The sequence below is a fragment of the Poeciliopsis prolifica genome, unplaced genomic scaffold, assembly GCF_027474105.1.
Source record: "Poeciliopsis prolifica strain line A6 unplaced genomic scaffold, Auburn_PproV2 SCAFFOLD043, whole genome shotgun sequence".
Classification (NCBI taxonomy): domain Eukaryota; kingdom Metazoa; phylum Chordata; class Actinopteri; order Cyprinodontiformes; family Poeciliidae; genus Poeciliopsis; species Poeciliopsis prolifica.
This window is the reverse complement of record NW_026562418.1, coordinates 4,382,991-4,396,424: the sequence shown is the minus strand read 5'-3', so window position 1 is coordinate 4,396,424 and position 13,434 is coordinate 4,382,991. Positions and strand designations below refer to the sequence as shown.

The 13,434-nt window shown below is 41.9% G+C and overlaps 2 protein-coding genes across 6 annotated transcripts in view; both read left to right on the top strand.

Moving 5' to 3' along the window:
- Positions 1-28: 28 nt before the first annotated feature.
- gmeb1 (glucocorticoid modulatory element binding protein 1) lies at positions 29-7,255 on the top strand. Of its 2 annotated transcripts, none has more exons than XM_055056019.1 (10): positions 29-89; positions 1,823-1,998; positions 2,138-2,190; positions 2,273-2,388; positions 2,817-2,920; positions 3,098-3,246; positions 3,902-4,027; positions 4,147-4,284; positions 4,571-4,693; positions 5,008-7,255. In XM_055056019.1, the coding sequence occupies exons 2-10, from the start codon at positions 1,871-1,873 to the stop codon at positions 5,859-5,861; spliced, it is 1,791 nt and encodes a 596-aa protein (XP_054911994.1). In that variant the 5' UTR covers positions 29-89; positions 1,823-1,870; the 3' UTR covers positions 5,862-7,255. The 2 variants fall into 2 exon arrangements, with proteins under 2 accessions (XP_054911994.1, XP_054911993.1); XM_055056018.1 differs by having other exon boundaries at positions 4,556-4,693.
- Positions 7,256-9,964: 2,709 nt separating this feature from the next.
- ptprua (protein tyrosine phosphatase receptor type Ua) overlaps positions 9,965-13,434 on the top strand; it is a 161,247-nt gene continuing 157,777 nt past the window's right edge. For all 4 annotated transcript variants that reach the window (XM_055055840.1, XM_055055839.1, XM_055055838.1 and 1 more), the window contains exon 1: positions 9,965-10,200. In XM_055055840.1, coding sequence (XP_054911815.1) covers positions 10,131-10,200 — 70 coding nt within the window. In that variant the 5' untranslated portion in view covers positions 9,965-10,130. The remainder of the gene's footprint in view (positions 10,201-13,434) is intronic.

Sequence of the window (13,434 nt, the reverse complement as noted above, 5' to 3'; positions counted from 1 at the left end):
CTGTTTAGCAGGAAGTAAGGCTACAACAGTTAAGTACGCATGCGCCGAAGCTCCCCACAATCTAGGGATGTGTTTGTCTTCATAAAACGGTAAGGACGGGCCTTTTTCCACAATGTGAATTTTAATATATATCACTGCAGAGTAACATTGTTCTAGCGACACAAACGGTGATTTTAGCCGCAGAGGTTAGCTTAACTCGCGGAAGGGGTTCAGTCAGCCAGCCTCGCGCAGAATGGAGGGGCAACGCCGCCGTCGCCGTGCCGTTGTTTGCTGTACGTGCCGCCGCACAGGGAGACGTCATTTTGAGGGGGAGCGGAGAGTTAAAATGCAGAGTTACGAGGGGACGTACGGTTCATAGACAAGCGGCACGTAGCCGTCACACTTTAAATGCAAAGGTTTACCCGTCTCGGACGGTGGAGTTCTGTAGTATTGTCCAGCTTCCTACATATGAAACGACGCTGCTGCATTAGCTGTAATGGCTACCACCAAACCGAGACTGTGTTGCTCGGTGGTTCTAAACGACTCATATTTGGGTTTTCTTTTGAGGTGATGACAGCCCGACAACTTCTGGAGATACAAGTCTTAATATTTAACTAGAACGGATAGCTTTAGGTGTCGTGTGGCCTGAGCGATTGAACGACAATTGTTACATTTCCCCTCATTTAGAGCTAAACTGCGGTTTTATAACCCCCACCCCCCGCTGCGCGTGGAGAACCCACTACCCACCCGCGTTCAAACTGACATATCAAAGTTTTCAAGGCAAATGCAGGACAAAGGACACGATGCTATTTAGCTACTACATGGACAATATGAAGCTATACTCAGGAAATAATACGCTTTTAGTATTAAACAGTCTTCACCCATTTACTCAAACGACACAACTAATATCTTCTAAAGGACGGTTTTAGGGAAAGGCGGCACAGACTTTGTGAAAGTAAATAGGAGGAGTCAACGTGAAGCTTTCAAACCTCAGAACACTACCAGCTGTCTTGCATGGGAGTGGCAGTATCATGCTGCGAGGCTGTTGGATTGAACAATGATCCAACAGCCTCCAAATTCCTAAAACTAGCCTGTGTAGATTAGGGGGAAACACACAAATGAGTTAGAACATGAAACGTTCTAATAATTGTTGGAATTTTTGTCCTTTATTTCTGGAAAAAGAGGGTTTCAAATAAAACTTTAAAAAGCCCAGAAAACCATGAACACTTAAGATGCTGACAAAGCTAGTAGACTTGACCTTGCTAACTAGGATGTTGATTGGCTCAACTTGATATTCAAGGTTGTTGAATTATTCCTAGGAGCAATCCATTTATACGAATTTGAACTACTGTTAATTTCACCATATTTAACAAATATAAACATTCAAAAGCTAACCATTCTTGATAATTATTGATCGAACTTGAAGATTTTAGATACATGCATACGGTAATATTCATATTTCTTGAACCTTTCAAAGTTTTATCATCTTACAACCATAAACTTCACAGTATTTATTAGCATTTTTAGGACCAACCCAAAGTAATGTTGTTTTGTTTTTTAAAAAAGCTCTTTGTCGAGGAAGCAGCAGCAGACCTTTGAGTTAGAATGTTTCATAAATTTGCACATTTGAGTAAACCGGATTCAATTTTTTTGCAAAAAACTTCAAGCTTGGTTAAATTGGTAGCTTTGCATTTTATTACCTGCAGAAACCACCTCAGTATCACAGAGTTCTTGTCTTTGTAATGTAATCTGAGTGGACAACAGCAGAGAACAACCAGCATCTTGAAGACCAAAGTCTGGATTTCAACATGGATGAATACTGTATGCTGTACCTCCATTACAGATGTTGCACAAATGCTGCCACCCACTTTAGTGTTCTGTTGTGAGAGCAATGGCAAACACAAATGAGGTGACGGTGTCTGTGGGGGACATGGTGATGGTGAAGAACGAGGATGAAGGTGATTCAGATGACCCCAATAAGACTCAGGTCATCCTGCAGCTCCAGCCTATCAGCACTGGGTATGTACTATAACCAGGATTCTTACGAAATCTACCTTCCCATTTTGAACTATAGACTGCCTTAAAGCTGTCAACCTGCACAAGTGGGTTATGATACTGTGTTCCTAAGTGAAGATATGTGAATTGTTTTCTTTTGTAGCGATGAGTCAGCTGAAACCGATGCAGCTGTTATGGCTGTAGAAGCTCAATCAGGTGAGAGGTTGTCAAAATAATTAATATCCAGGAAAAATGGCACTGATGTTTTTGTCTCTAAAAGTTTGTTTCTTTCCTACAGAGCAGACAGAGGGGGATGATGTTGAAATTGGCTGTCCTATAACCTGTGGGGACTGTAAAGCTGTGTTGCTGGTGAAAAAATTTGTGTGCCCTGGAATCAACGTGAAATGTGTAAAGGTATATTGAAGCCTAGTGCTGTAAAATTCTACAGACACCAAAATGAGATAAAATTTTAAAGTTAGCATGTGGGCTATGCATGCTTTAGCAAATACTGTCCTGTTGGATCTCATCAACGTATTCTGTTCAGTATGCATACTTCACTTTTTAAGCTAAACTAGCTAAAATTCTGTTAGCTTAAATGCTGCTTACTATCCTTTTAACTTATATTAACTTGCTCTATCTAGTATGCAAACAACATATAAACAAAAATAAATTAAAATGCTAGCATTAGCTAAAATGCTAAAATGGTAACTTAAGCATGTGGCTATCACAAGTCTGTTGACTAACATTAACTGATTGCATAACAGAACCTGTTTTGCAGATTTATAACTTAAATTAGCTCATAGTCTATAGCGTGCTAACTGTTGTAATGCTGTTTTCTGCAGTATGAAGACCAGTTGATCAGTCCAAAGCAGTTTGTGCACTTGTCTGGAAAGGCCACTCTGAAGGACTGGAAGAGAGCCATCAGGATGGGGGGAGTCATGCTAAGGTGAGGGCATGGGGTCAGTAAACGGATAATACAATGCTGCATGGGTACCTTATTGTTTGCCTCTTTCTGTTGTCGCATTTAGAGCAAGCTCACATACGACTTGTGCGTTGAAGATGACAAGCTCAGAGGAGAGACTGTTTCCTTGTTCTTTAAGTGTTCCCTGTTTGTACCTTGCAGGAAAATGATGGATTCAGGTCAGCTGGACTTCTATCAACACAGCACCCTGTGTACCAACACATGCCGCAGTACCAAGTTTGACCTATTAATCAACAACACTCGCTTCCCTCCGGACAGCACCGGCCTTACTACGCCCACATCGTCTCAGGGTGAGACGGCTCAGATTTAACAGACTGCTGTAGTTTATTCGCATATTTGACAGTTATCCATAAAGTTTGCTTCAGTTTAAAAGTTAATTGTTGCTCTAGAAGTGATGTGGTGTTTATTGCTTCATGTCACTGCTCCCAACCAAAAACAACCAATCAGAGGAGGGTCTAATCACTGTCAATCAACTTCATTTACTCGTGCTAACGGCAGAGAAACAACTTAGAGTTACAGGTAAACCATTTATTTACCGTCATTGCTGGCCATGCTAACTAGCCATAGCACTCACAACATGACTGTGCTAGTAGAGAGGAAGCGATATGGAGCACTGAGAGATTTTCACAGATTATCTGTCTCGTACCATACTGTGACGACATGGTGACAGTTTCAACAAATGAGGAAAAATACATATATATATATATATATATATTTTTTTTTTTATAAAAGTTACATTAAAGTTGCAGCTTTAATGTAAACCACTGTGGCTGTTTGGTAGTGTGGTTGTCCTACTGGAAGAGGAACCTTCACCCCAGTCCAAATGACATAATTACCCTCTGATGTTCCAACAAAACAAGAACGGCTAGATGTTTTCTTCCATTAATAATTGCTGCCGGCCTGCCTGTGATGCGTCCAGTGTGTGCTGTTCTGTGTGACCCGCAGTTCAGACGATCCTGGGCAACGGCGGGACGGTGACTGACGATCGAGCCGAGATAATGGGCAGGAAGTTGGATTGGTGCTCCAACTCTGTGGAATCTGGAGATAAGAAGGGATCCAGTGAGATCTCAGGTCACAGTGATCCGCCATGAACTGATCTCTGCTGGAACGGAGTTCAGTTCAGTGTCAGCAATGTTTCAATCTGAATCAATAGGCACTTTTCTGACTGAGGCTTTCCTGCTTGTCCACAGAGGACACGCTGAATTTCTGGAAGGGCATTGCTGACGTGGGTCTGCTGGGGGAAGTGGTGACCAACATCAACACAGAGCTGATCCAGATGCTGGACGGTGTGCTGCAGCGCAGAGAGCAAAATGCCTTACAGGACACAGGTAGGAAAGCAGGCCGTCAGCGTGAGGAAGCCGGGCTCTGATTTACTAAAGCCGGACAGCCTGCAGGGGCTGCTCTGCTCTGAAGTGTTTGAAATTATCTGAAAGAAAGAACAAACTCTGCTGCTGTTGGAAAACATTTTATAATGGTTCCAAATGTGGTTTTTATGGCAGTAATGAGCAAATAATTGATTTACTGGTTACAGCAGCTTAAGTTGTTCCTCCTTTCTGACTGACCAAGTGACCCTTTGATTGGTTGCCACACTGATCCCAGATTCCTGTCTGGTAGAGGTGGCTGTACTCAGTAACCTTGCCCAAGTCTTCGGCCTGCTGGACTTGGTCAAGAAGATTCTGGAAAGGAGAAAACAGCAGACGGACCCCAGCCAGGAGCAGATCCTCAGCACCCTCACCAGTGAGTACAGCCAGAAAACTGACAAAGACTAATGTTCATTACATCAAGGAAGTAGTGAAGACATAATTCCCCCCGAGCTGTCTCAGTGCTACTTCAGATATTTGTTTTAGATGTCAGTCGCCTTCATTCAACAGATAAAATGTATTTGGGAGATTATGACAAATGGTGTTTAGTGCTTCACATTGACACCAAATGAATGTTATGTATGGATGGCTTTTAGCATATTCCCGAATATGTTATTGACATTTGTCCAATGTCGGACGTGTCCTAATAAAAGACGGTAAGCTTACAAAGCTGATCTTGTGTTTCTGCAGACCTGGAAGTTCAGTTGGAAGAACAAAAAAAGCAGCAGCAGGTGCGAGCGCTGCTCTCCTCCCCTCAGGCAGCCAAAAGCAAAGCCACCGCTAAGCGTCCAACCAAGCGTCCCCGCCTCCACAGGCCGGCCTCCACCACCACCCTCCTGACGTCCCCCATCAGCCAGCAGGCCACCTTGCAGCCCCAGCAGTTCACTGTACTCTCCCCCATCTCCCTGTCCTCTGTAGGGCAGCCGTTCACCGTGGCAGGGCTGCCCATCGCCTCCATAGCCCAGACCTCCAACACGGTCACCCTGCTCCCTGCTGGCTCCCAGCTCTTCACTCGCTACATGGTGGCCGGAGATGGAAAGGGAGATGCCATCACTTTGCACCCTTCATCGGGCCTCACACTGGTAGGCACCACTGCGGTTCAAGACTCCAGCCAGCTTGGTACAGTGATGAGCCCTGTGGAGCTGGTGCATCTGAGCCAGCACGCCGGCAGTGCAGAGATGGTCCCCATCGAAGGTCAAGTGGTGGACGGCACCATGCTGGTCCACCAGGAGGTGATGCAAGGGGACATGGAAACCGGCCAGGAGCATACAGTTATTGAGATCAACCCCACCCCTGTAGAGCAAACGGTGGGGATGATGGAGCTGCAGCTGGCAGAGGAGCCGGGCAGGGACACCACCGCCATGGTGGTCCAGAGTGGGATCGAGGTAACAATGGCGGCAGACGCAGAGGACACGCAGTGCCAGTTGCAGGAGACACAGACTGAGGATGTTCAGGGGTTGCAGCTGGATGCCAGTGGACAGCTATCAGGGGTGCAGATCGTGGTGATAGAGGAAAATACTCAGGATGAAAACAAGGCCAAATAAGGCCAGGACAGACTCTCTGGTCACCCTCACTGCTGTGTGTTTAAAACACTCTGCAACTGACTTTAATTTCACAGCTAAAAGGAGCTCAGTGTTTGGGTTTGTTCATCTAAAATATGAGTCTGGTTCAATGCAACTTGGGTCTTTGCCTTCAACAACAGTGATACAACAGAATCCTATGGAAATCTGTTGTTCTGATTTGACTTTGTTGGTAAATGTTTGTGATCAGTTTTACTGTTTAGAACAGCAAAGTAAAAAAAGAAATCCTTATTGGTTTATTGCAAATAAAGAGCTCTATCTTATTTAGATAAACCACATATGGGCTTCAACATCAGGCTACTGAATAGAATCTGGGCAGCCGCACAAGGATCCAAATTAGAGCTCAAAATGTGACGCTTTTCAAACTCCATCGAGTTGTAACAGTACTCGGAGACCCCTGATCTTCACTCACTGACTGTTGGATGACTGTCTGATTTATTAGCTTCAGCAACCATCCAATAACTACTGTGCTACTTCTGATGGAACCAAGCAATTCTTTCTTTCTGATTAAAAATGTCAAACATTAAGATGAGAACCAAGTTGTACTGAATCAGACTTGTGAACAAGCAAAAGATTGGAGGTGACTCTAGGTGTCCAAGGTGGGTCCTGGAGGGCCAGCATCCTGATGTCTTAGTTCTCTCCCTGGTTTAGATGCCATCTAATGAGCATTAAATGATGAATCAATTAAGAAGAAAACTGTTGCTCAGAAGGTTGTTACTACCACCACGGAGAGAACTAAAACATGCAGGATGCCGGCCCTCCATTGCCAGCTTTGTGCACCACTGCTCTACATGTTAGCCCAGCTGGGTGCCTCCCTCTGCTCTCCATAGGACTTTTTACCAAGAACAGTGTTGGTGAACTGCCTTGTTTCATGTGGGGTTTTCAGCTAGGTTCAGTTGTTTTCTCTTTTTTTTGCACTGTGTGATGTCTTTAAGGACTTTTGAACGATGTAGACATTTCTTCAGAATGTGGCCCCGTTTGTTGGGGCGTCCCAAGTGTTTTTGTCTCCACAGGTCGATCTCCTCACCGGGCCTGCGGTGGTTTCCTCACCTGCTCCCGATCTTCCGTTCCTCTCAGAGCTCCTTGTGAACTGTCGGAGCTCGAGGGCCGATAGTTAGGATCTGAACTGAAAGGAGCGAACATGCCTGATGTCTGATTTGCCTGTAAATTACTGATATATTTATTAGTTTTCAAGCTGTAGAGGTTTGGCCTGTTTGATGTGGATGAATTAATTTAAGTTCTTTGCTACAGCTTGCACCAACAAAAACCTGTTCAATAATTTAATTTAACAAATGAGAGCATTTAAATACTGAATTTGTAATGTGTTTTAATATCAGATTAAAAGAAACAAACTGAAAGTGTTGTTTGTGTGTTTCGCCACCAGAGTGTACCATGTGTTCACCACATGCTGCACAGTGTGATGCAAAGAACAATCTGTAGAGGCAGATGTTCATTGTGATCTTTTGAGATCAGATTTGACAGTTTTAGTCTATAACTACAGGCTAAAATGAAACTCTCATTCAATTTGAGATACATATTGAGATTTGATTTCAAGTTTTAACACACAACTTTTTCTTTGGATGTTGAAAATCCAAATCCCCAGTGCAGTACATAAGATTCTACCTTGTGTAATTCCTTTAGGAATTTCTATTTCTCCCCCTGATCCAAATAATCCCATCATCTGCAAATAGTCAGATACCCACTGACTCCTAGCATTAGCTTTTTACACATTCATCGCTAGCGTCGTTATTGGATCTGTCTCTTCTGTTTAGATCTGTGTTTATGCAGAAAACTCAGCGTGGCTGATGATCCCTGCAGTACTGCAGAGCCAGGTAGAGTTCCTGAATATTTTGTTGAGTCAACATTGAGTGTTGAATTCTTCCTCTTTTCCTGCAGAACGGGAATGTTTTGCAGTTTGACGTACTGCAAAAAGGCTCTTGGAGAGAGTCATGTGCCACACTGTGCCGCTCTCTGATGAGGATTCTTCTTCAAAAATGAAATACAATAAAGTCATTTACACAGTGGCGTATTAAGGCCATTGTAGATAGAAAAAAGGAGGAATACATTTCAGCCAAAATCTAAAATTTTCTAGAAAAGACTAGGAAATGTCTCAGCTCTAAAAGAAAAAAAAATCACTTGAAAAAACTGAAGTTTTGATATTTATTTCAGTAAATCTATAGAAAAAACACTTTATTAAAAAAATAAATTTTTGACTTGAAACTTAGAAGTTTACTTTTTTCTAGACAATTTATGAGATTAATGTAAAATTTCCTGATTTTTTTCATGGTAATGTACTTTTTTTTCTATCTGCAATGGTTGTCATGCATTTATGAAGTAATCATAGATATATATTTTATTAATTATGCAAACACTTATAATACTATGATTGTGATTGCAGAAGAATGTAGCTGAATTGTTAACAGAAAAAGTATATAATCTTACCACTATCTGACTACTGTATGGTAAGACATATATTTCCTTTTTTTCTTTTCTTAATTATTTTAATGTGAAAAAAACAACAACAAAAAACAACAGTTACTTTCTTGTAGTTTCTGGAGAAAATTGTGATTGATCAGAGTAATTTCTGATTATTCCATGTTGGAATCTTTTCCACTGGATTCTGCTTGGCAGATAGAGATGATGAAGCATCTGCTTGTTAAAATCAGCAATTAAAGTAATCCCTTCTAGTTAGTCAGATGTACTGATATGAATTTAGAGTTATGTGATTCATATAGACATTTCCTTTGATCGAGATTTTCCACGATGTTACAAGATGAAATTATGAAATGCTGTAGATCAATAAATGATTTTAAATGATTTTGAACAACTACTGTCTTCTCTTAGATTCGATTTCCATGATTTTGATGACTGAAAACAAAAAAAAACTACCAGAGGGAGCCAGTTGAATCTCTCCCTCTTTCATTTTTGTAGCTTCCTCCTTGTTTTGTTGCGTTCTGTGCAGGCCTACATTCCAGTACCGGCTGCTTGGTGGTGTCAGGATGCCCCACATCGGTACAAAATGGAGGCCGACAGCAGGCTTTAAAATAGATTCTGAATAGTAGTCAATAATTGGCATTTTTTTAAAAATGCGAATTAGTTCATTTTTTTTTTTGTGGAACACTATCTGCTATTTCTCTCTCAGCTGGTATTCATCCACACTGAAGCAGTATTTTCTGATTTACACATCTGAGAACCTTTTCCAACACAGACACCTTGTAATATCATTGAAGGAAAAGGTTTTGCATTTATATAATATTCTGCGCTTCTACAGGAGGAAGAATCCGAATGTGCAATCCATCAGTGGAACCTCCAGTGAAGCAGAAGACCTTGTGACCAGCAAGGCCTCAGAACCAGTTCTGTGTTACATCTCTATTGCCTCAGTTGTTCCAGTTGTACTTGGAACTTGGAATATCCGACTTTCCAGTGTGAAAAATAAACTGGAACACCCTCTGAAGTCAGACGGGAAACTCTGAGCGAATCCGTCTAGTTAAAGTCAACTTAACACAAAGTTAAGTGTTACCTGTGGAGGTAACATGTTTATTTACACATGTAAAAGTATGTAAATTCAATGTTTTAGCGCCTGCTTAATAAAATTAAAAACGCCTGAGTTAAATTGTCAAAGGTTTACAAGTCATCACGTCATAATTTGCTCTCGCTCCCATTGTTTAAAGAGACAGTACTCATTCTGTATGTAAACTTATGATCTTGAAGACGTTAATAAACGTCTCCGCCACATTATTTCTCTCATCATTGTGGCTGTCAGCTAATAGACATGATTCAGGTCATTCTAAAAACGTGAGCATTTTGGTCTAATTTCACTTCAGACGGTGATAAAATAATGATGTTTTTTTTAATATAAATGATGTCTTTTTTTGTTCGGTGTATGTAAACTTGTGGTTCCAGCAGGTGCGCAGTCTCGCCACATGGAGGCGCTGCTGGCTCACATTTCTGCGTCTCAACTCCTCGCCTGACAGTCAAAAAAAAAAAAAAAGTAGTAGGAGGGTTGGGGGGACTTTTTTTTTTTTTTTTTTTTTGAATCCCTCAGCTGCGGATGAAGAGCACCCAGAGCGGGCTGTGGAGGCAGCAGGCGGCCGCCCCCTGAATGGAGCTCACCCCTCAACTTCTCTCCAGCCGCCGCTCCGCCGCTCGAGCTGCGGCATCGCTTCTCTCTCTAGGATTTTGCCTGTTGTTGCGAGCCGGACTGGACCTTTACTACTTTCGCGACCCGCCGACATGTATTCAGCAGCGCTGCTACTGATGCTGGCCGCCCGGATCTGCGCAGACAACCTGGAGCGACCAACAGGTAAAGCAGACATGGCGGAGAGATTCCGCTGGGAGTCTGAAAGTTTGCACCGAGGCTAGAAAGTCACTTTTTTTTTTACCTGGTCGCGCGTTAGGCGTCGCGGCGATGCGTCCTCCTCAAAAGGCGTTTTGGGGATCTTGAACTTCAGTCCGCTGATTGCACATGAGCTGTTTGCAGATCACTGGACTGCCTTAGATCTGTCATTGGTGCCATCAATAAACATCATCATCCTCGTGAGACATGAGAAACTTCCTCACTTTTAGATCTGAGAGGAATCTGTAACATAAAAGTGGAATGTTGCCTGTCAGGAAGCATTGGTAGAGTTTTCCCTCTGTCAGTGATTTTATTATTATTATTATTATTATTATTATTATTATTATTATTATTATTATTATTGCATATTTTCTGGAAAAGATGTCCTGACATTTCTTCCTCTGAATGATTTGGATTCTTTGTTTTGCTCTTCTTGAAGCAGGATGGAGGTGAGGATACTGAAGAAGCTCAATCAGTGATTACTTGTTTTTTTTTTTTTTGCTTAGTCCATGTTTCCAGTTACAAACAAAAATCAGATGAGCTGAACTAATAACCTTTAGTAAAACGCTACTAAAATATTTGAAGGAAACAAGAAACTTAAAAAAATTATGACTTTATCTAATAGAAAAATGTGCTGAAAATGATTTCTGCTGCTGCAGAAAAAAAAAAATCAAGATTTTCTTTTTTGCCATTATGAAGAATTGATATTTATGGTCGACAAAGAAAGTAAACAACTGATTTAAATAGTGCTTATTCCTCTGGGTATAGTACCTTTTCGCTTCAGCCATAGACAATTTGTTCACTTGCTGTCTGTAGTCAAAAACCAGCATTGCCCAATAAAAGAGATAGGTGGCACTATTTCAGTCTCCAACATGTTCCTGCTCACTTTGTAACCACTAAAGATGTCCAAATGTGTCCAGAATGTGTGACTATTCAAGAGCTTTTGTTGCCTCGGTGCCGCATTGTCAGCTGATCCAGACGCCTGCGTGTGTGTGTGTGTGTGTGTGTGTCAGTCGTACTCTGACAGACGCTCAATGTTCAGAACGGGGGATTTGGGGCTATGACAGTACCTGGCATCCACAGAGCCTTCTTCAGACACCACTTCTAGTCCTCTCCTTGTTCGCCTGTGGCTGCTTTGACATTAAATCGCTGCGACACATTGTGACAATTCCTGAATTCCTCCAAACGTTATCTTCTGTGGTTTTGAAGGGAAGTGCCCCCAGTGACATGGCTGACAAGTGAAAGTGTCAGCTGTTTTTTTTTGTTTTTTTGTTGTTGTTGTCTTTTTTCTTTCTTTCTTTCCTTCTTCCTTTGTGACGTGGGCTATAAATATTCTGCCACACGGATGTCAGTTCCATGATAAGCAGAAGCAGCTGCTGAACAGACCAATCTAAAGCACTCCCTGTTGCACATGACCGACCGAGCTCTACTGGGAAGAGTTAATGTAACAAGCAACCTTTCAAATGATTAGGGCTGCGGGAAAAAGGACTTTGACACAGCTTGGCGTGGATTTACCTCCCTTCGTGGAGGTCAGCTCTGTCATCACACGCAGACACTTGATGAAGATAATGAGCATGAACAGAATAGGTATGGAAAGAGCTTTGTTTCTCTGCCAAACCTCAGGCTGATTTCTGACAATAGTCAAGCCTGGATACAAAGTTTTCCCCACACCTTGTTAAAGTAATGTCACACTTCAGGCTGTTTTATTGGTAGGTTTCCGGTTTACCAACACAAAATGTGGTGGAATTGAGAAGGCCCACCTTTAGCCCCAGTCACATGCATGCCTCTGTCAGGTTGGTGTTTCGAGATGCTAAGATAGGGTAAGGTAATTTTATTTATATAGCACATTTTCAGCAACAAATCAATTCAAGGCAATTCAAGAAAAACAAAACAAAAAAAAAAAACAAGAAAAACAAAACAAAGGAAAGAGCAAAAGAAAACAAAAAAGAGAATAAAACCTCAAATTAATTCCCCATGTTTAAGAATTAGTAGTCTGTAGGGCTTTCTCTGGATTCTTTTTCTGATAAAACTAGATGGTACTTTCTAAGTTTGTTCTAGAATTGTAAACTAAGAGGAGTTTCTTTAGGTCTTGCTTTGATATAAAAAGTTTAACGCTAACAATTCTATCCATTCTGTTTAGCAAAGCAGATTTAGCTAGATAAGATGGAGAGTTTGGTGCAAAATCCTAAAACCGCAAAATTCTGATGACAATCCACTGTTTTCGGTGTTGCATGAAGGAAGTCGGTGTCTTCAGAGGTTTTTGTGTGGTTTTCTGTCGCGGTTCTTGGTGCAGCGCCACCACAGGTGAGGAGAGGGAACAGGTTTTTCAAAGGGTTTCGTTGGTTTGACACAGAACAGACTGAAAGAAAACAACAGCAGCTGGAAATGGAATAAATGTTTCAAATCCAACCGAGTCTACCAGACTGTCAGGTGTGGAAACACTCTAATTTTGGAATGAAGTCACGTGAGTGAGCTTCAACATGCAGTCCCACACACTGAGTGAAAGTCGGATAAATCTTAGAATACACAGAACAGGTGGTGCCACAAACAGGTGGTCTGCTAGAGTGGAGGGAGTAATGGGGGTCTCTACATTTAGCAGTGTAGATCCTCCTGCAGCTGGAGGATTGATTTGTTGGACAGTCCTGTGAAGACGCTGTTACAATAATCAATGTGACTAAAGATAAACGCATGGATGAGTTTCTCTAGATTTGGCCAAGACATTAATCCTCTAATCCTGGAGATGTTCCTCAGGCTATAGAAGGCCGACTTTGTAACTGTCTTTATGTGGCTCTGAATGTTCAGGTCAGTGTCCATCACTACTCCCAGGTTTCGGGCCTGATCTCTAGTTTTTAGTTGTAATAACTGAAGCTGTGCATTGACTCTCGATTGTTCTTCTTTAGGTCCAAAAGTAATAACTTCAGTTTTGTTTCTGTTCAGCTGGAGAAAGTTTTGGGACAGCCACACATGTATCTGTTCTAAGCATCTCTTCAGTGATTGGATGGATTCAGAGTCACCTGGTGACATCATAATGTAGAGCTGAGTATCATCCGCATAGTTATGGTAGTTAATATTATTTCCTGTTATACCCTGAGTTAGTGGGAGCATATAAATAATGACTAAGAGGGGTCCTAGATTTGAACCTTACCCCACATGTGACCTTTGACCTCTTTGATGAGAAGCTTCCAGTTGAAACAAAGAAAT